General features: G+C 36.5%; 1 protein-coding gene and 1 pseudogene across 2 annotated transcripts; one reads left to right on the top strand and one right to left on the bottom strand.

Annotated features, from left to right (window-relative positions):
• Nucleotides 1-550: 550 nt before the first annotated feature.
• On the top strand, nucleotides 551-10,316 carry LOC113048338 (AP-5 complex subunit zeta-1-like; annotated as a pseudogene).
• LOC113048441 (monocyte to macrophage differentiation factor 2-like) lies at nucleotides 10,015-23,123 on the bottom strand. 2 transcript variants are annotated; one of them, XM_026210243.1, is made up of 8 exons: nucleotides 22,777-23,123; nucleotides 16,457-16,538; nucleotides 14,766-14,926; nucleotides 13,280-13,354; nucleotides 13,103-13,204; nucleotides 12,839-12,908; nucleotides 11,700-11,857; nucleotides 10,015-10,189 (listed from the first exon to the last, which is right to left on the bottom strand). In XM_026210243.1, exons 1-8 carry the CDS (start codon nucleotides 22,812-22,814, stop codon nucleotides 10,141-10,143), a joined length of 735 nt encoding a protein of 244 aa, XP_026066028.1. In that variant the 5' UTR covers nucleotides 22,815-23,123; the 3' UTR covers nucleotides 10,015-10,140. The 2 variants fall into 2 exon arrangements, with proteins under 2 accessions (XP_026066028.1, XP_026066021.1); XM_026210236.1 differs by lacking the exon at nucleotides 10,015-10,189 and having other exon boundaries at nucleotides 11,014-11,857; nucleotides 22,777-23,119.
• Nucleotides 23,124-24,228: the final 1,105 nt, after the last annotated feature.

Genomic DNA, 24,228 nt, shown 5'->3' with positions numbered 1-24,228 from the left:
TAAGGTGCATTTGGATTTTAGAACACTGGATCTTTCTCAAGGGGACCAAACCCTATTTTTAATTTTATAGTTTAGCCATAGATTTATAGTAAACATAAATTAATGAATTCTACCTATGAATATGTAATTCTATGTATATTCTGTGGCTCATTTCGGAATAACTAGCATTCAACTCGCTACATTTTTACTATAAACTATTTTCATATGACTGTTGCTTGAAGAGGTTCAATAAATTGCAAGTTAAAAATGATCCCCGCCGACTGGCAATGGGGAAGCGTATATAAAGCATAACTCTACCGACAGATACGAATATTCTAAGTATATGGTTGTATACACATAGAATATTCCTATTATTAAATATGATATTCAACAACAGTATAAAAACATGCAAATTCTACCTTCCTGTTTGTTACACTGTTTTGTGGCCGACTAACGCGGAAAAGCGGAACCAATTGTTGTCATGTGATTTGTAGTCAGGACATCATAGCTGACGGAGCAAATGTTTTGATCCTTGTTTCATGTTTTGACATGTTATTGCATTATTTTCAGAATGTATGCTGCCGCGACGGAGAGTTTAATAAAGCAGGCAAGGTAAAATTGTTTCTTTTCGTAAAATGTTTACTGTTAAAAGCAGTATTGCGTCACATTAATGGTCATTTGTAGTAGCCTATGAGTTAGACAAGTTCTTCTCCGTGACAAATCAGTTAATATGTTTAAATATATTTATTTCAGAGAAATAAAGGAGGAAGAGCTGCAGAGGTTCTGCGGGCGCATATGTAAGCTGCTCCACACTAAAGACGTTAGTGGAGACACAGTGGACTCCCTCCAGAGACTCAATCTGATCGTTTCTGCCACTAAATATGTGAGAGAGTGAGTCACGTTCATGTGAAATATATATGAACAGCGCATAGGCATGACACCTTTCGTTTGACCATTCAGAAGAGTGCAGAAAGGTGTATTTAGGAGCATTTTAAGTGTGTAATTGAACCCCTCCATCACCATCAGGCTCCCGTCAGATCTGGTGATGAAGCTGCAGACGGTTCTTCGGTCTTCATCATGTCCAGAGCAGCTTCAGGTTCTGTCCTCCTCCATCATCCGGGACAGCTTCCTCCCAGCGTACACAGCCTGTGCTCTGATCTCAGTCCCGACAGCAGGACCTTCAGCCATGTGGCCAGTGTTGTTCTCGTTCAGGTGAGTCACATGCTGTTCATGATCAGCTCGAGTTCTTCATGAACACTGAACTAATCGCCTAAATGTCCTCAGGCTGGAAATAAAGAAGATGTGATGCCCCTTTGCCACCATTTGCTGAAAAGTCTCGAGTCTCGGCTGTCTGACGGACAGATATCCAGACATACGCTTCCCATTCTCTCTAAGATGATTACTGTCTATCCAGAGATTCTCACAGATGGTAATGTTGATCACATTTGTGAAACGCAATAGTATATTGGAAGTATCTCTGGGAATTACAGTGGGGTCCTAATGTCAGAAGTAATGAAAAGCAGAAACAATGGATAAAAAAACATCTCAGTGATACACAATACTCCAGTCCATCAGGTAACGTTTTGTGAAGTGAAAAGCTGTGTGTTTGTAAGAAACGAATGCCTCATTGAGATGTTTTAACTTTAAAGCACTGCTTCTGGCCAAAAATACTGAGTCCATAATGAATAACAACGCTTCCTCCGGTGGAAAAAGTCCATCTGCTGTTGTCATCTCACATCAAAATCCACCAAGATATTTGTCTAGAACTGTCTAGGGCTGTTTTTACATTTAAACTGTGCTTTATCTGTGCATATTTCTCTCCTGATTCAGACTAGATGACTTATTCACTGAAGAAAGTCATATTTTGTATAAAAGTTTATTATAAACGTGCAGCTTTTTGCTTCACGAGATTCTAATTGATGGCCTGGAGTTGTGTGGATTATTGTGATGTTTCGTCACAGTAGAGGATTCGCTGGTGAGCAAGTAATATAATGTGATTCCAAATCCGTTCCAATAAGATTTTCAAAATGCACCCACTCTATAGTTTGCTTCTTGTACACTGATAGGCATGATTGAAACACTGTAATCTGGAAAATGCAAAGATGGATTATGTGCTGATTAAACCCAGATCAGGTGAATCTGGTCAGTCGTAAGCTGGTGGACTGGCTGCGTTATGCCAGCATGCAGCAGGGAGCCTCCATGTCTTCTGGGGGATTCTTCAGTGGATCCAGAACACGTCAGGTGGGGCATACTGTTTTTCTTCATTCGTCAGTACCTTCATCATCAACCGATTAGCTCAAGTTTATAAAGACACTGTTGAGTGACCTCAGTGAACTGACCATGACTTGTCAACATCTCTTCATCAGCCTGCTCCGCTGACGGAGGTGGACGGGGTGGTCATGGGTAACTTCTTCACTGTGCTGTGTGTGGGTCAGAGCTACACTGAGGACCAGTGGATGAATATGTACACTTTCTCTATGATCAAGAGTTGGCTTCTCACTTATGACACGGACGGGACGACGAACACAGATTCAGGTAGTCCAAACAGACGCTGTGGCAATAGGTTTGCTTTATGATCAGCGTTATTTTAATAGTACTTATATACTGTTAGATTACTGATTCATATTTTGGATTAGCTTTTATCTTCATATTATAATTTTTTGTCATTATTATATTAAATATTTGCTTTTTACTTAAATGATTTATATTTAATTTCGGCTTTATTTAAATGACCAGAAAATGAATGTAATGGTATCAACACTGTTTTCAAACTGTCCCGTGTAAGATACACGCTTCACTTAGTTAAGACATGTAACATGGGATTTTCATCTTTGCTAGCTCTTCTAAAAAAAACACAGGGCATTCATTCACAGCACCCAGGTAAGATGCAAGCGTTAAAGTCTGATATGATCAATCTATGACCAGTGTGCTTCTCTTTCCTTCCCAATCAGAAACTCTCTATTACTGAATGACGTTGATCCATGATTCATAATTAACTGCTGTCTGTGTCAAATTGATTTTGATTCTACGGCTATTTTTGGAATGAATCGCTAGCCATACTACTTATTCTCTAATGTGGATTATAAAGTTTATACAGCCTCCTATTATTATAAAATAGTGCAAGACACACAGTATAAAGCGAAAAGGGTTTAATGCTGCATTGCTCTCACATGACCTTATCATCTTTACTTTTGTGTGACATCCAGTTAATGAAGTCATAACCTTTAAACAAAAGTATGTTCTGGGTAATATGAATGAAAACAGGATGCACTACATTTGTCATGTGACTCACAGTTGTGCTGCTATACTGCCATCCACAGCTCCTCTCCCATGACTTCATGGGATATTAAAGTGTTCATTGGATGTCAGTCAGCTGTGTTACTGTTTTATGAATACTATGAATTTGGACATATACTGAAAAGCACGTAAGAATATATCTTGATAAAGTTTTCACTCTGTGTGCTCTTGTTTGTATACTTCACATTTGGGCATATGCAGTTATTCAGGAAATGTGCATAGTGTGCACACTATATAAACTACTAACAAAAATGGTACTATTGTAGTGCTAATTGTACAATATTAATTCCAAACATAGCCTGCGCGTCCTGTCCTGCATTGGCATTGGGTGCTGCCAGAGAGCTTGCTTGTTTAGATCCTCCTGGAGACGCTCTGGGTTTTGTAGTGTACTGTAATGTGCTGTTGCTGTTGCTGTTGGTGCAGATGATCGCTCGGAGGTGGACAGTTCAGTGATGTCCATGGTGTCGGCCACATCCTCTTCCAGCAGACTTCTTCCTCCTAAAGAGAGACTGCGAGAGAAGGCTTTTGAGTACTGCCAGCGTCTCATTGAACAGAGTGACCGGAGTGAGTGGATCAAAGATCAACTATTAGAGAATCTTTATACACTCTCCTGGTGAATATGTTGATGTATTTATCTCTTTCTTTTTTTTTTTTACAACATAGAAGCACTAAAGAAGGCAGACACAGAGCTACAGAAAGCAGTAAGTGCCACATACATTACCACATAAATATTATCACAATTTAAAATAACAATCATTAATCCAGTCTTCAGTGTCGCATGAAATCGTTCTAATATGCTGATTTGCTACTCAAGAAACATTTCTTATTATTATCAATGAAAACAGTTCTGCTTCCTATTGTGTTGGTGGAAAATTATGGTTTAAAAGAATAGCATTTATTTGAAATAGATATCTTGTACATAAAAGTCTTTACTGTCAGTTTTGCTGAATTCACTGCATTCTGACTGAAAATATTCAGTCTGGCTAAAGAAAAAGAAAAAAGACTTACCCCAATTTTTTTAACTGAAGTAAGTGCATTTCATCAAATTTTTTTCATTTTAACCTGGATATAAATTCTAAATAAATTAAAATAATAAAATTAACAATATAAAAGAAGCACTCATCAAAATGGTTTTATTTACAAAAAAATTATTAGAACTTAAAAAAAAAAAGGTTTGAATCATTTCAAATAAAATGGGATCACACTGTTATTGATGAATCATGTCATGATTAAATGGCATATATGGATGCTGACTCTGTTTATCTGTTGTACAGTGTATTGTTGAGTCAGTGTCAATAATGGACATCATCTGTGGTGAGGACCCGTCCTACGTGTACCGTGCCTTCCCCTGCATCAAAGCCTTGTACGGCAGACTGCATGGAGACCTTACATATGCTCGAGCCCTGCTGCCTATCGCTCAGTTCTACCTCAACCACAGTGAGTGACGCGGCCGTTCAGTGGTGTATGGCTCTGATAGTGTGACGTTATGAATACATATGTGTCCATGTGCTGTAATATCAGGCGAGACAGCCGCAGTGGACTCGGAGGCGGTGTTCTGCCAACTCTTCAGCCACTGTCCCGCCGAGCAGTTCAACGACCCCATGCTCGCCTTTGAGTTTGTCCAGTTCTGTCTTCTCAACGCTAGCGTGCTGCAGGACAGAGTGCCCAACTACAGACAGAGCTTCCCAAACCTCCTCAAGGTGGACTGGTGGACTTCTATATTTAAAGAAATGTTTCTAAAATGTACTCATCCTGCATTCAAGATGTAAATAAATTTGTTTCGTTATCAAATTTAGCATTACGTCACTTGCTCACTAATGGACCCTCTGTAGTGAATGGGTGCCATCAGAGTTTTTATCCAGCTGATAAAAACATCACATCACAGTAACCCACTTGACTCCAGTCCATGAGAGTCCAAACATCTGATAAAATCATCACGATGATCCACAAGTAATCTATATGACTCCATTCCTTTAAATAATGTCTTGTGAAGTCAAGTGAAAAACTCTGTCTTTATAAGAAGCAAACCAATCATTCGTCAACTTTAAAACAAACACTCAGCTTTTCACTTCACAAGACATTATTTAAGAATGGAGTCATATAGATTACTTGTGGATTATTGTGATGTTTTTATCAGCTGTTTGGACTCCCATTCTGACGGCAGCCATTTCACTGCAGAGGATCCATTGGTGAGCAAGTCATGTAATGCTCAATTCTCCAAATCTGTTCCGATGAAGAAACAAACTCATCTTCATCTTGGATGCCTTGAAGTAGGGCTGCACGATTATGACAAAAATCATAATAGTCAATTATTCCCTTGAAATTGTAATTGCAACTGTTAATTACGATTATCAAAATTTAGATTGAATTATGTTTATACAGCGGTTCTCAATTCCAGTTCTCGCACCCCACTGTTTTGCACATTTTGTACGTCTCTCTTATTATCTACGAAGTGGACATCACAGGATATTCTGTGTGAAGACGCTGAGGACCGCAAATCTGTGAATGAATGTTCTGAAGTAAACTACAACAGATTTCACCCTGCTCAGGGAGTATGGAGCAATGAACACTGTGTAGAAATGCTGGCTGCATCCGAAAACTATGAGGCAATGAGAGAAGTCGTGGCTTGGTGGTTCGAGAGTTTGACTCCTAACCCTAAGGTTGTGGGTTTGAGTCTCAGGCTGGCAATACCATGACTTAGGTGTCCTTGAGCAAGGCACTGAACCCCCAACTGCTCGCTTAGCACCACAGCATAAATGGCTGCCCACTGCTCCGGGTCTGTGTTCACAGTGTGTGTGTGTGTGTGTGTGCACTTTGGACGGGTTAAATTCAGAGCACAAATTCTGAGTATGGGTCACCATACTTGGTTGAATGTCACGTCACGTCACGTCAATGACTTTGCAGACAGCATTTTGCACAAACTCATGAAACTGAGTCAGTTCTGAGGCAGCATAACAGTTTAATAATATACAACAAAACAGAATGAGTTTTTGTTATTTAATTACTATCATAATGATTTCTCTCTAGAACATCAAAAATGCAAAAAGTTAGTCAGAAATATGAATTTACACACAGAATGGAACGCACACAGGATTGTGGGATATCAAAGGCAGCAAAGGATACATCTATGCTGCCTTCAAAATTCTAATTCAAAATGTCATCCATAATTGTAATCGATTATGCGATTAGAAATTCGATTAATTGTGCAGCACTAACTTGGGGGTAAAGTTTTCAACTCAATTTTCATTTTCTGGAGAACTGTTCCTTTGAATAGAAAACTATGAAGTGATTTTTTAAATATTTTTTTTCAATTTTCCCACCAGTTCTTGGCATGGAACAGTTCAGGATTGATTGCAGAGTTTGTGGAGCTGCTCCCATCACTGATCGCTCCAGATACAGCCATGGAGTTACTGCACACTATCCTGGATCTGCCCTGCTTAGCAGCAGCCCTGGACCTCCAGCAGAGGTACGTGACTTTACAGACTGCAGATCAGCGCTTAAACTAGAGTTGATTGTGATGTGAATTAACAATGCAATGCTGTTGCAGATCAGCGTGCTATCACGCTTCAGACCGTACCACGTGGGACCAGCAGGGGGCGAAGGTGGCCGCTTGTCTGGATGCCTTCCGCCAGCCGCTCTACAGGGGCCTCTTCCTCTACATCCTCAGACCTGAGGCCGGGACCGGAGACACAATAGACAGGTAATGCCTGCCAACTCATTTATAGAATATAATCTAGGAAGAATTCAGCAATTCAATTCCTAAATTTAAAATTGGGTAGCAGGATGCAGAATTTAAGGAGGTATAATTACAATCACATGTACATAATAACAATTATAAGTTTTGAGAAAATTCTGACCAAAACCTTTAAACGGTAGTGCATATAAAAATATGCTCTAATGGTTAAACTCACGGACCTGCAACCTTATAATTAGTAACCACTCCTACAGCACAAAAATGGCTTGCCACTATTCAAAATGAAGTGTGGGTGTTAAATGCCTGCTTACTCTAAACCTCTGAGTGTGATTGCCTCGTAGGTTAAAAATGCTTCATGAGATACTGGATGACATGGCGGAGAGTCCACGGGTTGTTCGGTGCGCTCAGGTCGTTCCTGTGCTTCTGCATGTGTACTTCAACACAGTCACTCAGGTGAGAGGCACAAATGAAAGGTCAGGCCATTTAATAGCAAAAAAATGACTCCCATTTGCCTTCAGTATCATTTTGTGCAAGCAATATGTGGAGGTCTCAGTTGTGCCATCTGTTTGTGTTTTTTTAATTCTATTTTATTGTGTTTTATAGAAAGCTGATGAGAAAATGATGAACCAGATGTTGCTTGTGCTGCTGGAGAGAAATAGTCTGCTCTACAACATCAAGACATTTAATGTTGAGGTCCAAAAGTGAGGCACTCTTTATTGGCAAAACCTCAATAAAGTGGCATGTTGTTATTCTTTTGAATTCAATTCTTATTTTAATTGATGGAGAGATACTCTGGGGACGCTAATGGGCTGATTGTTCAGTAATTCCTTGAATTAGTTGTACATTTCAGAATATTCGAATCTCTTTTAATTCTGCGTGTGTTAATGGTTGATTGTAGGGTGTTCAGCACCCATCTGCAGGCGCTGTGCAGACTCCGCCCACCACTGATTGTGGATCAGTCCAGAGAGATCCTGGAATTCGCAAGCTCTCCTGCCAACATTTACAGTAAAGAAGACTTCTACACACATGTGGTGAGCATCAGAAGTGAACTGTGGTTGTAAGTGTCATCATGCTGTACTTGAGGTGACTGTATTTGACGTTTATATGTAGGTGTGGGTCATTGGCGAGTATCTCTCCGTGTCCTACGATCCTCGCTGCACGGTGGAACTGATCACCTCTTTTTTTGAGAGTTTGGAGGCGGTGCTGTTTGAGATCACGCAGGTGCGACAGTCAGCCAGTCCTCCGAGCTTCTCCCCACGCCTCATCACCGTGCTCATGACCACCCTGGCCAAACTGGCCACACGCAGTCAGGATCTGATTCCCAGGTAGACCAGCCTGCTCCAACACTATAGTTTGTTCACAACAAATTATATCAAATATTGTGTACATACACCCTTTGATTTTAAAACTTTTGTCAAAATAAGAGGATCATAAAAATTATGTTATTTTTTTAGTACTGGCTTGAATATTCTGTTTCACATTACAAATGTTTACACATAATCCAAAGAAAATAATAACTGAATTTACACAAATGAACCAGTTCAAAGGTTTGCATCCCCTTGAATCTGTAATAGTTGTTCATGAGTCCATTATTTGTCTTGAGCAGTTAAACTTATATATACCGGTATGTCCATAAATGCAGTTATGTACCCTTATAATTCAAAATATTGGAAATTTTGTATCATATTTATATCATTTGATGAGCAATATCACACGAGTACTGTTTTTGTCCCGAATAGCATGAGCGTAAATGTGATTTTATACAACAGTTCAGTAAATACAATATTTTAAACACAATATTATTTGTTTTTGCTCAGTTTTGCAGACGTGAAACCACAGCAGAATTATTGTGCTTTTCAAAGCAAAGCTCAATTTCTGAATGAATCCACGTTTTGAATGAATAATTTAAACAAATATTCAGTGGCTCACTCATTTGACTTATTCATTAAGACATTTACTGCCACCTACTGGCAGTTTTAGTTTCTTCTTTAGAGTATCATTTCATTAAAAGTAATTTTCTATCTACATATTAATAAACAACGAATTAAAGGAGTAGTTCAGTAGGCAAAAAATGTCTCAAATAAATAAATGTTCATCTTTTATTTGAATTTAGCCTTCATACAAACAAGAAATGTGAAATCACTGTCAAATAAACCTCTCATACTCAGCTTATTAATATTAATATTTTTAACTTCAAACTATAGGCTAACATACACTACCAGTCAAAAGTTTTTGAACAGTAAGATTTGTAAATATTTTTACTCTTTAAAATAACTGTTTTCTATTTGAAAATATAATTTATTCCTGTGATTTCAAAACTGAGCTTTAGCATCATTACTCCAGTCACGTGATCCTTCAGAAATCATTCTAATATTCTGATTCGCTGCTCAAAAAACAATTATTATTATTATGTTGAAAACAGCTGAGTGGAATTTATCAGGTTCCTTTGATGAACAGAAAGTTCAGAAGAACAGCATTTATCGGAAATGGAAATCTTTTGTAACATTATAAATCTCTTTATCATAACTTTTGATCAATTGAAAGCATCCTTGTTAAATGAAAGTAGTAATTTCTATTATTTAAATGAATATAAATAATTTAAAAAATCACATCACCTTTATTGAAAAAATATATATCGCCAAACATATTGATATTAAATTATTGTCCAGCCCTGTGCTCATGCAAGATTTCATGCTTTTCTCATGTAACTTTTGGACTTTTCCATATTTGTGATCATGTCTGTATTAGCCAGATTTTGTAAGCAAATAAAATTTTTCCCATCTCTCTCTTTCTCTCTCTCTCTAATAAATGATCATCAGCCATAACATAGAGAATAATTCAAATCCTGTATCAACTAATAGTTTTATATCTCTCTCCTTCTGTTTCTCTCAGAGTGTCACTTTGCCTGTCTAAGATGCGGACGTTTGCCCGTAGTGCTCCTGTAATGGCGTGCTACAGTGAGGAGGACACTGAGGAGATCATCACACGAGCCCATGAACTTATTAACTTGCTCAAGTTACCAAATGTAGCTCAGTTTGTTCTGGCCCCTTCAGCCGGAGGCGACGGCCCCCGCTGGCACCGAGACACCAACGCCTCACTTCCTCAGGGCATGAGAGCAGTCAGCGGGCTCCTCCACAGACATTCCAGCTTCCTGCCCACGTAAGCCAGTTCTAGGAAACCGTTTTCCAAATATCTGTGCAGAATACCAAGAGAGAGTTTCTGAAGGACACAAAGAGGGAGTGAAAGGGAATGTGAGAAACACCGGAGCAAAACAGAGAAGAGTTTCACTTCTGCTGATCACATGCTAGTCAGTCACAAGTGTATTCAAATAAACATCAAGACACAAGGGGGTTGTGATTTCTTTCTTGATTTATTGAAATGGTTTTTAGAGACACATTTCTATCAATTTAAACATCCAGTGTGTTTATTCTCAGGTTGCATTTATTACTGACACTTATGATTAGTGTCAAAACTGTTAAAATACAGTTTAGATTTGGTCCTTCTGATTAAAAGTCTACGAAACTTATGGTGCAAAAGAATTGACTATATAAATGAAATCTGACGATACAGATGTCTCAGGTTCTTACTGGCATATTAATGCACAATTATGACAAAATGAGTAAAAAGCTGTTTTACATTCAAAGTGCTTAAAAACATACTCTTTCATGTCTGAGCAGTCCTGGCTAAATGTGTCAGTAGGTAAAAGAGTCATGGAAAGAACTGCTGGAGTTATTCATTGAACTGAGCACAGATGGGAACACGTGAAGAACTTACACACAACAAAAATCTGCAATTATTAAACCATTATGATTAACTGTTAACTAAAAGTGACTATTTAGTTGCAAGAATTTCCTCAAGGTTTATAGTTTTATTAGACCTTGAGCTAAGTCTTATTGGGTTGTACCATATTTTCCAGACTATAAGTCGCACTTTTTTTCATAGTTTGGCTGGTCCTGCGACTTATAGTCAGGTGCGACTTATTTATCAAAAATAATTTGACATGAACCGAGAGAAATGAACTAAGAGACATGAACAAAGAGAAAACATTACCGTCTCTTATATTTTTGTGGAAACTGATTACCTCTAAAAGGTTCAGGGTAAGATTTAAAAAAATAAAAACAACTAAAACAAATAGGGAGAGAATGGCAATACATTTCTAAAACCTTCAATTCATCAAAGAATCCTGAAAAAAATGCATCTCAGTTTTCACAAAAAATATTAAGCAGCAAAGCTTTGAGAATAATAATAATAATAACCAATTTTATTAATTGAGCACAAATAATTATTATTAAATTATTACATTATTCTGCTTGTTGCCAATGAATCTCAATACATTAGTCACAAGCACAGTCTGATTATGGGAGTTCATATCAAGGCAGTAGACCGCTCCGTTAAAGGATGTGGAATGTTATTCATGTTTTCTGTATTATACACACATTTTCCCTGTGAACACTGACAGCTGATACAGTACATTATGTCAACAGGTTAAGACCACATCTGCAAAAATAGACTGGCCAGTTAACAGGACAGAAATCCTTCTATAGAAAAATATATTTTAGACCAACAGTACTGGAACATGCCCATCTATGATTAATATAGAGGGATGCAAAGGCAGCACATGATCAAATACACTGTCTTTTACAGCTCAACAAACCCTGTATGTGTCATATCTTTTACATCTGTCACCTGGATATTTTTTATTTGGCTGGTCCCCGTTGTATACAAGTACCTCCAGATGGCATAATAGTGTATGCCTGCCCCCACTGCTACGAAGACGTGCCAGATGGCATGAGCGAATGGGATGAGGCCATCACTCTTGAAGAAGACAATTCCCAGGCAGTAGAAGACTCCGCCCACTGACAGCTCTAATATGCCCTCTCTGATAGGCTGAAATAATGTGTTCAGTTTAAACAGGTCACCCTCCCACAGATAAAATACACAAGGGACACTGTACAAAAAGTGTCCCATTTGTTTCTCTTGTATTCTCTTGCATTTGTAAAAAATAATAATAATAATAATAACTTGACGTCACCAATCCATTACTAACTCTTTAACATTTTACAAATATGCACATATTCTGATACAAATGTATGATTTGATACATAAAATATAAACGTGAAAGTGTGTGTGCATGCATATATATATATATATATATATATATATATATATGAATGGTAATAACAGGAAGGATACTTGTGGATAAATCTTTAAATAGTGAACAAATAAAAATAATTTATATTTAAGTAAGTTGTAAGTTACAATTGAATTAGGTCATATACAGTAGTAAACAAATGATTAAATTATTTTTCCAAGAAGCACCCTGTAGAACCACAAGGCTTGTACAAAAGTAATGTAATGTCAACCCTGACTGAGGGCATAAATATATCCCAACCTATTTATTAAAATGCATTAATTTAGCACAGTGTTTGTCTGATAGGATGTTTTAAATCCTCCTAAGATTCATCAGGAAAGGCACCTGATTCATTGAATGACTTAATGACTTGTGGCGGGTTGCGTAAACTGCTTAGACTAGGGTTAAAAAGTTAATCATCTCATTTATTTTCTCCAAGACTGGTCATAACTTCTAAAGTCAGCTACAAAAGGTAGATTGGTCTAAAGTGAATCCAGAAAGTAAGACTGATTGGCCCTTGGCTAACTGCTGGTTGGTCAAACTAGTGCCTATGTTTATGCAACTGGCCCCAGGTCTCACATGGGAAAATAAAAACCTACTTCAGTTGCAAAGAATACTTGATATTAACAACGCTAGCTAACAGAGATGTTGTAAAATATAAATAAGCTGCTCAGGACATCTCAAAAGCCTTCATTAGTGTATTTATGAACGCATGTATAGGTTTCAGTCACACATACCATTGACAGAAGAACAACTGCAGGAACAGCTCCCATGGCGGTGTAGCACAGTAAGTCTAATATCTTGTTCCTAAAACACAACACAGCCATTTTAAAGATTTTCTGATGCTAATATTCACTTGCATTGTTTGATGCATTCATAATGCAAATGCTTGGCAAACTAACAAGCACAGACAGCATTTTTACACAATTTTGGATGTTTATCATCAGTATCTGAGAGTTATTATTATTATCCTCTACATCCTCAAAAAAGTGGGCACCTACTTCTCATGAAAGAAGAAGACATAGGCAGAGCCAGCGCAGGCCATGATCCACACCAACCAGCGCATGTGCACAGCCCAGGGTCCTAGTTCCCTCAGGTTCAGCCTGCAACACAACACATCCACTTACACGACACTCAACCCTGCGTAGCTGGAAAACACACACACATCACATACTCACCAGGGTGCATAAGATGCAGCTATAAAGAAATATATCACCATCCTGTCGCACATGTGGAATCGCTGCTCCACCTTCCTGTTACAGCAAGAAAATATAATAAAAACCACTCTCCCTTTTTATAGTTTGCATTTAAATCTTTGCGCTGGCTTGTATCTTTCTGACCTACACTTCTGTTTAAAAGTGAGTCTTATGATATCTGGGATTCATATGTTTGATTAGAAATACAGTATAAGCAGTAATACTGTGTATAATTTAAAATAACCCATTTGAATATAATTAACAATGTTATTTTTTTCCTGTGATGGTAAAGCTGAATTTTCAGCATCATTACTCCAGTCTTCGGTGTTGCATGATCCTTCAGAAATCATTCTAATATGCTGATTTGATCTTCTAAATCAGGGGTGTCACAAATCAGTTCCGGGAGGAAACGAGGATCCAGCTAATCAGGTCATTCAGGCTCTTTTGAAAACTACATTATGTGTGCTGGAGCAGGGTTAGAACCAAACTCTGACACCCCTGTTCTAAATGAAGAAAGGTATGTAGGTGACTCCAGTGAAGCATGTTGCAACCCATTTATACAGATTCGATCCTGTTTTTCTTAATGAGACTTTTTTTTGTTCTTTTTCCCGTATGTGTTATTTGGAATGGGCAGGGTCATGACTGAATGGCAGGTGGATGAATAGAGATCCAAAGTTCATTCGTAATGTTTCCACTAAATCTGCATTTACAGCTGACACTTCCTCCTAGCACAGAATATGCAAATATACTAAAGCCTTAACAACATTTCACATTATAGATTAAATATTGCACCATAGACATACGAAAAGTTTGTACTATATTCCAGTAAATTTACAATGGTGCTGCTAGAGTAGCGTGAAGCTACTCTTTATCTAGGAAGAGTCATCATAAGCTATTTAACAATCAGACATCTGTATGCATGCAGATGACATTTGACTACTCTTTGTTTTCTGTAAATTCAGGGCTTGGCTGTCAACACGGCGGGTGGAAATAATTAATTTCAGATGGCGTCTGTTGTCATGCATGGGTTTTAAAATTAGGGGAAACGCAAAGCAATTGCATAAATGCAATATTCTACTTTTTGCAGCTAAATTATGTTTGTATTGTATGGAAGACAGGAAACCTGCCTAATTAACTTATGAAATCAGTTTTCTTTCACATCTTAAAGCACTTTATAATGAGTGTGTGTTTAGCTATTCTTGAATCCCCTTAGAAGGAAACATGTTGCATGCACTTTTTTTTTCTTTAGTTCACAAAGAGTGAACATGCTTTTTTTTTCAGTGTCAAGATTTTTTATTAAAATGTATGTGAATGTACAATGTACATGCGAAAGTATAGATCTTAGGTGCTGCCGAGGTTCTTTACCGTCTGTTTTAAAATAAAATAGAACTATATTTGAAGAAAGCCTTTAAAACATTCTAACTTTTTAAAATAATAGATTATATATCATCGCTCCGTTATGACTCACCTGAGATGACTTTTCTTCCAGGACACCGTGTGGAACATGGTGGACATGATGAACAGCCCAGACAGACCCGTCCCATACATCCATGCAGAGATGGTCTCCCACCGGTCATCAGAGAGGAGGTACAACACAGAGCTGCCCAGGATACTGGGAATGATCCAGAACTGAACAGAAGACAAAATATCTTTCTTTTTTTTGTATATTCTCAATATACTACTTGAGTGTGTATGCGTTAAAGCAGTGTTTAAGAGCCAAGACCAGCCCATGTGAGTTTGAGTCAAGAACAAGATCAGAAGAGGGTTGAATCCGAATCAAGAACAAGTATTGCTGTGGACTAGTATTGGTCTTGCATGTGGATTAAGACCAAGAACATGATAATATGGCCTTGGACCTGATGACCAAGACCATACACTATTGTTTAAGACTGAAAGACCAAGACTGTGAAGATAAGGTCTTGGACTCGATGATGGCGAGTCGAGAATAATTCTTCATGGTCTTGGTCTTGTGATGCGGAAAATGCGGAATCCAGTCATTAAAACAGAATTTACTATAATGTGGAATGTCACAGAATTTTCCAAATATTGGATGACTAAATCAAAAGTAGGTCAGTACACTTAAATCAAAACGCAATACGGACTAGTGTTGTGAGTATTAAGTCGCAAAAATACTATTTAAATATGAATGTTCTGTGTGTGAAAAAAATGACGCAGACATGCGGTTTTGTTCAGTGTTGCCTAATAATTTTCAAAGAAAGTTGCAAAAGGAAGGTTGATTTGTTGCTAAATAACGCTGTGATCCAGTTTGCTATTTGGATTACTGTAATTACATCTGAAAAATGACAAATTCTAATATTTGTAGCCTGACCAACCCTCCTTCCATCTGTGTCTGATTGAATCTTCTTAACATATCCAACAAGCTCTACTGGTTTTCTGCAGAAGACTTACCGGTATAAAAAAAATAAAAAGAAGGTAATAACCAAAACCAGCAAAAGCAGTCTGACAAAATTACATTATCGACAGATATACACCATACGTTTTCACGTACGTTTCCATATGTTTTGTTGACTTTAATTTGTAGACATCAGAAAGGTAGATGCACAGTATTCTTGAGCATTTACTCCACAGCCAAACGACAATACATTGGTGCAAAGAGGATTTGGTGTGTGGTCAATGTCTCATGCAGAAGCGTGCCAGATGTGGTGCTCTGAGAGGCATGGATTAGAGAGCTGGATGTTATCCAAACAGCATCATGAAGCAAGACCATACCAAACATGCCCATAAAAACATAATCCAAGATCAGAAGCAACGGTGAAAAAGAACTGAATCAAGCAAATGACAGTATTAAGAAGACTACTTGATGACTGTGACCTAATGGAATTGTTCAATGATTTTGTCCCTGTATATCCTTAAAGTATTGTTCTTTGTTAAGCAGTATTACATCACACGTTCTCTGTGCTCTTTTTGTGACCTTGGCGATCCTTCTGTGTCAAAGGACAATGGCATCCAAGCCTTCCCTCTTGAAAACACCCACTCCTTCACAAAACCAGAGGTCTGTATACTAAATGTTGACCAACCCATCCAGTTTGTCATCTCACGTACTGTTATTAAGCACTTTATTTTCAGTGAGGTTTCTTCAGCATATTATTTTGAGCTGCTCAGAGCTCTGCGTGAGATAAGAAGTAGGTGTCCACTTACTCCATGGGTGGCACAGTTGGCAGCATGCTCGTACTCAGTTGGCTGGTATCTCTTGCTAGATGGGACTCGGTTGTTCATAAACCTAAAAATAAATGTATTAATTAAATACATTTTGTGACTGAAGGTAGGGCTTCTCTCTCTCTCTCTCTCTCTCTCTCTCTCTCTTCATTTAAAATACAATACATTCATTAGAAGCAATTTATATGCACTGTCATCCTTGTCAAATTCTATTAACTTTTTCAAGAATATATAGACTGGATTTATGCAAATAAAAGGTTTATTTATTATTATTATTTTTTTTAAGATCTACACTCATATAGACTTCCATTCAAAATGTTTGGGGTGGTAATATTTTTTTAATATCTTTTCTCCAGTCTTCAGTGTCCCATGATCCTTCAGGAATCATTCTAATACTGATTTGCTGCTCGAGAAACATTTCTTATTATCGATAATGAAAACAGTTGTGCTGCTTCATATTTTTGTGAAAACAATGATATATTTGTCTCTTGTTTTTTTGTTTTGTTTTTTAAATCTTTGATGAATACAAAGTTCAAAAGAACAGCATTTGTCTTAAGTTGTTTATTACATTATAAATGACTTTACTGTCACATTAATGCATCGATTTAATGTCTTTGGTGAATAGAACTCTCCCCATTTGACCCCATTCCTCACGCATCTCATTTCAGGGCTTTATTAACATGTACACCCACCCCAACCATAAACATACCTTTGCAGCAGGATAAATACATTGTTGGTAGCATAATCTGATAGCTAGCATTATTTGTCAGAACACATGTTTCTACCTGTAAGCGACAGGCTGCTGTCTACGCCCTCGGGCTTTGAGGCGGGGCCTCCATAACCGTAACACTGTATAGCCTCATTGTTCGTTGCATATACTTGATTTATCACCTGCAATTAAACCAATTAATGTTGCCATTTCAAAGCAGGTCCTGACTTTTGAATGTTTGCTGTGATCAGTTTTGCCAAGGTCTACTTTAACACTGTTGCCTTGGGTTAAAAAGACCCCAACAACGTGATATTTAGCCCCTGTAATGCAAATTTTACCAGAGGAATCAAGTCAAAACACTTGTATGTTATCCCCTGAATGCGATGTTAAGTGGGGGATCCCACTTGAATTGCGATGGGCCCAGTTTTGAGTAGCGATTGGGGGGGGGGGGAGGGGGGGGGTTGTTATAAAAACCTGGCAACCCTGGCTGAGACGAACACTGAACACATCCTTGAGGTGCTGCGAAGCAAACGGCTAATATAGCTCCTAATGCAGGTGTGTGAATTGTCGTTATCGATTTTGAAGTGATTGCACTTTAAAAGAGTGTGAGCACCATTCTGAATTTGCACGTACAATGAATGACATTGCCCATTACCGAAAACAAAAGTTTATTCAAGTAGTTTACTTCTTAATGGAAAGTATGCTTTTAGTTTACTTTATGTATGTAAGGCTTTATGTACTTCACAGAAATATACTTTAAATGACATTTAAGTATACTTGACTTATACTTACAAAAATTCTAGGTATATTTGAGCTATACTCCTAGAATCTGTGTTTTCATTATTATACGGTAGAGGGCGCTAGTACACATCTTCTTCACAGAATTTCCAAAAAAAACACAAGTGAAAAAGAAAAAAAAACACCAGATACTAGCACGTGTAATCTAACATGATCATCTGACATTCAACAGCATCAAAACTGTGACGTTATGGAATCAAATGGCCGCTGAAGAGATAATAATTACACTCAAGCTTTAGGGTGTTGTTCGACTATGTTTTGATTATCATTATAAATCCAATTCATAGTTTTTTCAGCTTTTTGTTTAAAATTGACATAGTAGTATACTTAAAGTTTGATGTAAAGTTCACTTAAATGAAACTTATTAGTAAACTTGCAGAATAAAACTACTAAACTAGTAGTTAACTGAGACTATACTTTAAAGTGTACAAACTGTCTAATATGTAAACTATAAGTATACCTATAAGTTCCTATATAATATATATATATACCTATATAATTGCAGTACAAACTACTTTTATATACTAGGAAGTGGGCCAATTAAGTCCCAAGGAGTATACTACTGATATTTGTATACTTGCTACATAAAGTATACTTAAAAATATCTTTACTTAAGTATACTTAACAAAATAAAGTTTGTATTAAAAGTCAAAAAGCAAACACACTAGAACAATTTTTAATGTTTAAAAGGGGGAGGGGGGTGCTCCATTTGTATGCATATCTTCTAAATTCTGCTAATGATCAAATTGCTGCTAATTCAGTTTCAACTGACTAGAAAGAAATAACTTATTTTCTGCTTAGGGATTGTCTTTCACTTCCACTTGATTTGTGTACTGTATAGTGTATATTTAAAGTAACAATGCAATACATAAATATCTTATTAATATTATGACAGCATCTAGTCATTATTGATTGAATGGGAGGGGGAAATCCTGCCCATACCCAGCTAGTAAAAAATTATAAAAGCTCTGATGTTCATTTACTGAAGAGGAACTGTTAGGAACTGTGAATAAATTATTGCAAAATAATAATAATATCATGGCTATAATAACATCCTCAACCAATAATAAAGATATTACCTTATATAAAGTTAGATTAATATGAACATACAGTACTGGTCAAAAGTTTGGACATTACTGTTACTACATAAAAAAAAAAAAATAAGTGTCTATTTTGCTCATCAAATCTGCATTTATTGGATCAAAAATGCAGGAAAAAAACAGTAATATTCAGCAAGGATGTGTTAAATTGATAAAAAGTGATAGTAATGTTATAAAAGATTTCTTTTTATTTTTGTTCATTTTTAAACAACTTTTTAATCATCAAAAAAAGTACTGTGATACTGGAAAAAAGTATTATAGGTCATAAAATAAATATTTAGCAGCACAGCTGTTTCTAACATTGATAATAAATCAGCAAATTAGAATGATTTCTGAGGGATCATGTGACACTGAAGACTGGAGCAATGACTGCTGAAATATCAGATTTGACATCACAGGATCAAGTATAGTAAAATAAAAAAAACTATTATTTTAAATTGTAACAATATTTCAAAATAGAACTGCTTTTTGTGTATTTTTGATCAAATAAATGCAGGCTTGATGAGGATAAGAGACTTCTTTCAAAAACATGAAAAATAGTAATGTGTCCAAATGTTTGACCGGTACTGTATAAGTAAAAATATACAAAATATGAATTAAATGTTGTATAAATAAAAAGGTTAGGAATAATATTTGTTTCAAGTGCATGAATTTTGCCTAGGTCCTCCAAATGTCTAGAGCCTGCCCTGGATCTGATGCCACAGAAACAGCAGAACAATGTTAGAGGTTATAGTCCTTTTCATTTCAGAGGTTAATTCAGATATATTTAACACATTAAGGATAAAAAAAAGCATATAATGTTCAGGATCAAGAGCATTAGATAAACCTCAAGGATATAATATGCATTCGGATCACATTTTCAGAATTTTGTTATATTGCATGGTTGCCTAGCATCTGTAACTATAACGACGAAGCTAATCCTGTTCAGAATGAGGTCTTTTATGCAACTTACATTGAGCTGCCTATGTATCGAGAGATGATGTCATAGTCTCCATGCCAACCCAAGGCTTGGGATTTTCTTTTTTATTTTACCCCCAAACACTCTTTATCTGTGTGGTTTAATTAATGTGCTTGAGGACACAGGGAAGTAAACCAGCCCAGCTCAGGAAACCATCTTACTTTGCTTCTCAGTTAAATATCTTGATTATAGTGTATTTCAACCAGTAAACAGATTAATTGACTTCAGTTGCAGTCTTGTCCTTTTTTTAAAAAAAAATCTTAATTTCTATTTGAATATAAATATTTGCTGTTGGGATATTTTTTTTTCATTAAGCAATTAAAATTCTTTAAAAGAAAAAAAAAAGTGTGGTGTGGTGTGATCCAGATGTGATGTAGGAACTGCATTCCCAGTCATTCAATTATAATGCATGAATGCAACAGAGCTCCAGACTGTGCCTTTAAGCAACGTATTTATTGGGTATAGTGTCACTTTTCATATCATAATATTTTTTACTATATTCAGGAAATATATTTACTCTGAGCACTGCAGGCCATCCTGTTCATTATTATGAATAAGTTTAATAATTTAATGTTTGGCAACACTACAGGGTTCAGCACCCGGTGTGTCCATGCTTGGCCTTTATAAAAGGAATTACTTTTATATGATGGCATCTGGGGATAAACTGGAAAGATCAATGCTATTATATATAACTCTCTCTCTCTCTCTCTCTCTCTCTCTCTCTCTCTCTCTATCTATCTATCTATCTATCTATCTATCTATCTATCTATCTATCTATCTATATATATATATATATATATATATATATATATATATACATCCTTTCATATGCTCCAGCTTCATAAAGTTTGGTTCTTCTATGAGCACAGACGATTTACTGAGTGATGTATTTGTTGAGTGTAACAATCGCAGATGGCAGAGGCTGAAATATCCCATCCAAAAACTAAATTTGCACTCAAATGGCCACAATGCAAGTTTCTTGTCGCTGAAACAAGGAGAATCCAATCCCAGGAGTCACAAGGGTCAAAAATACACACAGTCCAACTAATTGTACTGTACTTTAGAAGAGGAGATTGAAAGGGAACCCTGTGTCTGACCTTTCTGGGAAGATTCTGGAGAATTAAATGAAAGGTATCAGGTGCTGACTGCAGTTTATGACTCCAGTTATCTGGAAATAAGAAGAAACACTGCATCTAGGTATAATACAGTTTAACTAAAGTCACCATTTTTAGCCACTGTTCTTTGGTTAAAGGAACAGTTCACCCCAAAATTTAAAGAAATGTATATTTTAACTTTAAACCATTGCTTCTGGCCAAAATACAACAACAGTTTTCCATAACAATGCTTCCTCCAGTGAAAAAGTAAATCCGCTGATTTCCATTCACATCAAAATCTGCCAACATATTTGATTAGAAATCTTTTGGACTGTGCTTGATCTGTCTATATTTCTCTCCTGATTCAGACAAGACAACTTTTCACAGGAGAAAGCAATGTTATGGACAGAAGACTGGAGGATTTTAGTAGCAAGCAACAGTATAAAGTTCAAACTTCTTTATGGATTTGTTTCTTACAAACATGCAGCTTGTCACTTCACAAGATGTGAAGTGATGTATTGGAGAGGATTATTTTGTTTTTATCAGCTGTTTGGACTCTTTTTCTGACGGCACCCATTGACAGCAGAGGATCCATTGGTGAGTAAGTGATATAATGCTTAAATTTTCCAAATCAGAGAAATTTGTAGATGAATAAACAACCTCACCTACATCTTGGAAGGCCTGATGTACATTTTCAATAAATTGAACTGTTTCATAATGCAAAGCAAGTTGTGGGAGTATAAATCAAAAGTGTTTCATGTGTGTTTTTTACACATATATTTAGCATTGAGATGCTCTTAAAATGCTCACATGAGATAAAAGAGGGAACAAAAACAGCATTTGCACATAATCTAGTCAACATCCTCTGGGGCAAAGATCTTAAAAGACTAACACAAGGCCTGCTTATGTTTGCCAAGTATGTGACCTGACATTGACATCTTGTCATCACACAAAACTATCAACACATTTACAGTATCTGTACGTCCTACTGAAAAAAAAAATATTTGGAAAATGTTCTTATTAATAAAGTTTATGTTATCCAAAACTTTATTGTTGTAAAGTCACGTTGAATTACAATTTATGGGAATCATGAGAGTTTAATACTAAGAATTCGGTCATTTCACAAAGACAATATAAGTCAAGTGAATAATTATTTTTCTTTATTTTTTTATTTTTTGGGAATAAATTCATATAATGAATTTACATTTGTGTAGAATAAATATAGGTATTATAATGTACATTATCTAAAATTTACGATTTTTTTTAACACAAAAACCAATATGTTTAACGCTAGACCTGTTTTTTTCCCTGTTTTTTTAGCTAATGTTGCATTCCATTTCTATTCATTGTGTCTGTGTAATGGTCTGCAGGAAATCCTCCCTTAAAGGCAAGTTGGAACAGTGAAAAAATAAAATGAAAGTAGAAGTTGACAGAACCTCAATATTTTCTCCATGAATAAACACACCTTGGCTCGCGCTGTTTTATTTTGTGTTCTTAAGCAGACCTTATTCTCTTTTCAATAGGCTACTGGTTTTCTGTTATTAACATAGGACAAAAAACAAGTGTAAAAGCCAAACATTTTTTCAATAATATTAAGAAAAAATGTTATTAAGTTTTTTTTTTTTTTTTTTTAGATAATTTACCTGCTGAACTTCGTCCTCCTAAAATCCATACTGTACATATTTGAACATGTTCGCAGGGGAACTTGCTCCTGGGTAGACAGACTGAATACTCCCAGTGACAGCGACGAGCAAACTCCGGATGACTCGGTGCGTCCCAAACTTCGAAGGAAGCAGTACACAGCCTCTACGAGCACATGAACACTGGCCCTGCTCAGCGCGCGCTCGGGAGCTGAACTGCGAGAAACGGCCGCGAGGCGGTGACCGCGGATTTGATTTGTCTCGCGACTCCTCTCTCAGTCGGCAATGCCGCTGTGCTATGCCTGCGCTCAATCCCCTCCCCTCCACTTTACTTCCTTCCAAGTAAACTGTAATGTAAAACATGTAGCGGATCTGCCTAAGAAAGACTTATTTAGAATTACCTAAACAAACTAGCTTCTCTAAGACCCGACACATGCACGCTATTTTGTGACCTAATTTTTATTTAATAAATAAATAAAGGCAATATATAGGCCTATTAAATTCTTAGGATGCGTTATATTAGATTAGATCATTTTCTAACATATAAACTCCGTTTTTGCTCCGTCATAAATCTGGACAGTGTTTAGCTATATGACTGTGAAGGCCAAAATTACAATGGTCAGGTATAAAATCGAATCATTTCTGACCTGGTCAACACAGTTTCTCTGTGACTCAGAGGTGGGTTGGTACTGACCATAGACAGTAAAAGAAACCTCTAGAATTGTGCAAGTAGCCGTTGTGTCACCTCAAGAGACATGTAGCCCTCTGCTGGTTGAATAAATTCATAACATTTCCATCTATGTCTGATCCATCATAATTGTAGAGATGGTTTCCAGATCACATCAAATATTTAAAAGATACAATTGAATAATATTTTAAAGACAAAGCAAGCTATAAAATAGGCTAAAAAAAAATCCAGATATGTATTGATTAGTACATTTTTGAAATGGAAGTTTTGAACCATTAGAGTTTAGAAAAAAGAAAATCAAAATCATCATTGCATATCTTCCAAATGTGTTCATGTTTGTATCACATTTGATATCAAGCTTTCATGGCCTATATTGTATGATGTGAAATTATGGACTGAAAACAAACTGAACAAAATGTATCCAATTTGATGCCAAAAGTAAGGTGTAATTGTAATAGCTTATAATGTAAATCAATAAAATTGTATAGTCCTAACGGTAGCGGTAAGCTGACTACTAATGTAAAATGCATAGAAATGTCAGTTGTCACCCAAAAATATGGCTAAGTAAGATGATATTAAAATGTTTAGTTTTATTAACTCATATTAACATTTTATTAAGTTTTATTTATAAAAAAAAAAAGGAAAGAAAAAAAACGATGTTTGCATAATCAAGTAGGCTAAATCTTGATACTTCAGGCCAAGTGTTCATCTTGAAATATTAATAGCTAACAATTTAAAAGTTATTCTTACATTTACTTATTACTCAC

Source organism: Carassius auratus, chromosome 3 (assembly GCF_003368295.1).
Source record: "Carassius auratus strain Wakin chromosome 3, ASM336829v1, whole genome shotgun sequence".
NCBI lineage: Eukaryota > Metazoa > Chordata > Actinopteri > Cypriniformes > Cyprinidae > Carassius > Carassius auratus.
Note: the sequence above shows the minus strand (reverse complement) of the source record. Positions and strands in the feature narration are given on the sequence as shown.

Excerpts from the sequence above, each read along its gene's own strand:
- LOC113048441 (XM_026210236.1), bottom strand. The coding sequence starts at position 22,814 with ATGTACAGTATGGATTTTAGGAGGACGAAGTTCAGCAG. Across the intron at positions 16,539-22,776 it reads AGGAGGACGAAGTTCAGCAG|GTTTATGAACAACCGAGTCC; the intron begins GTAAATTATCTA and ends ATTTATTTTTAG. Across the intron at positions 13,205-13,279 it reads GCTGCATCTTATGCACCCTG|GCTGAACCTGAGGGAACTAG; the intron begins GTGAGTATGTGA and ends GTTGTGTTGCAG.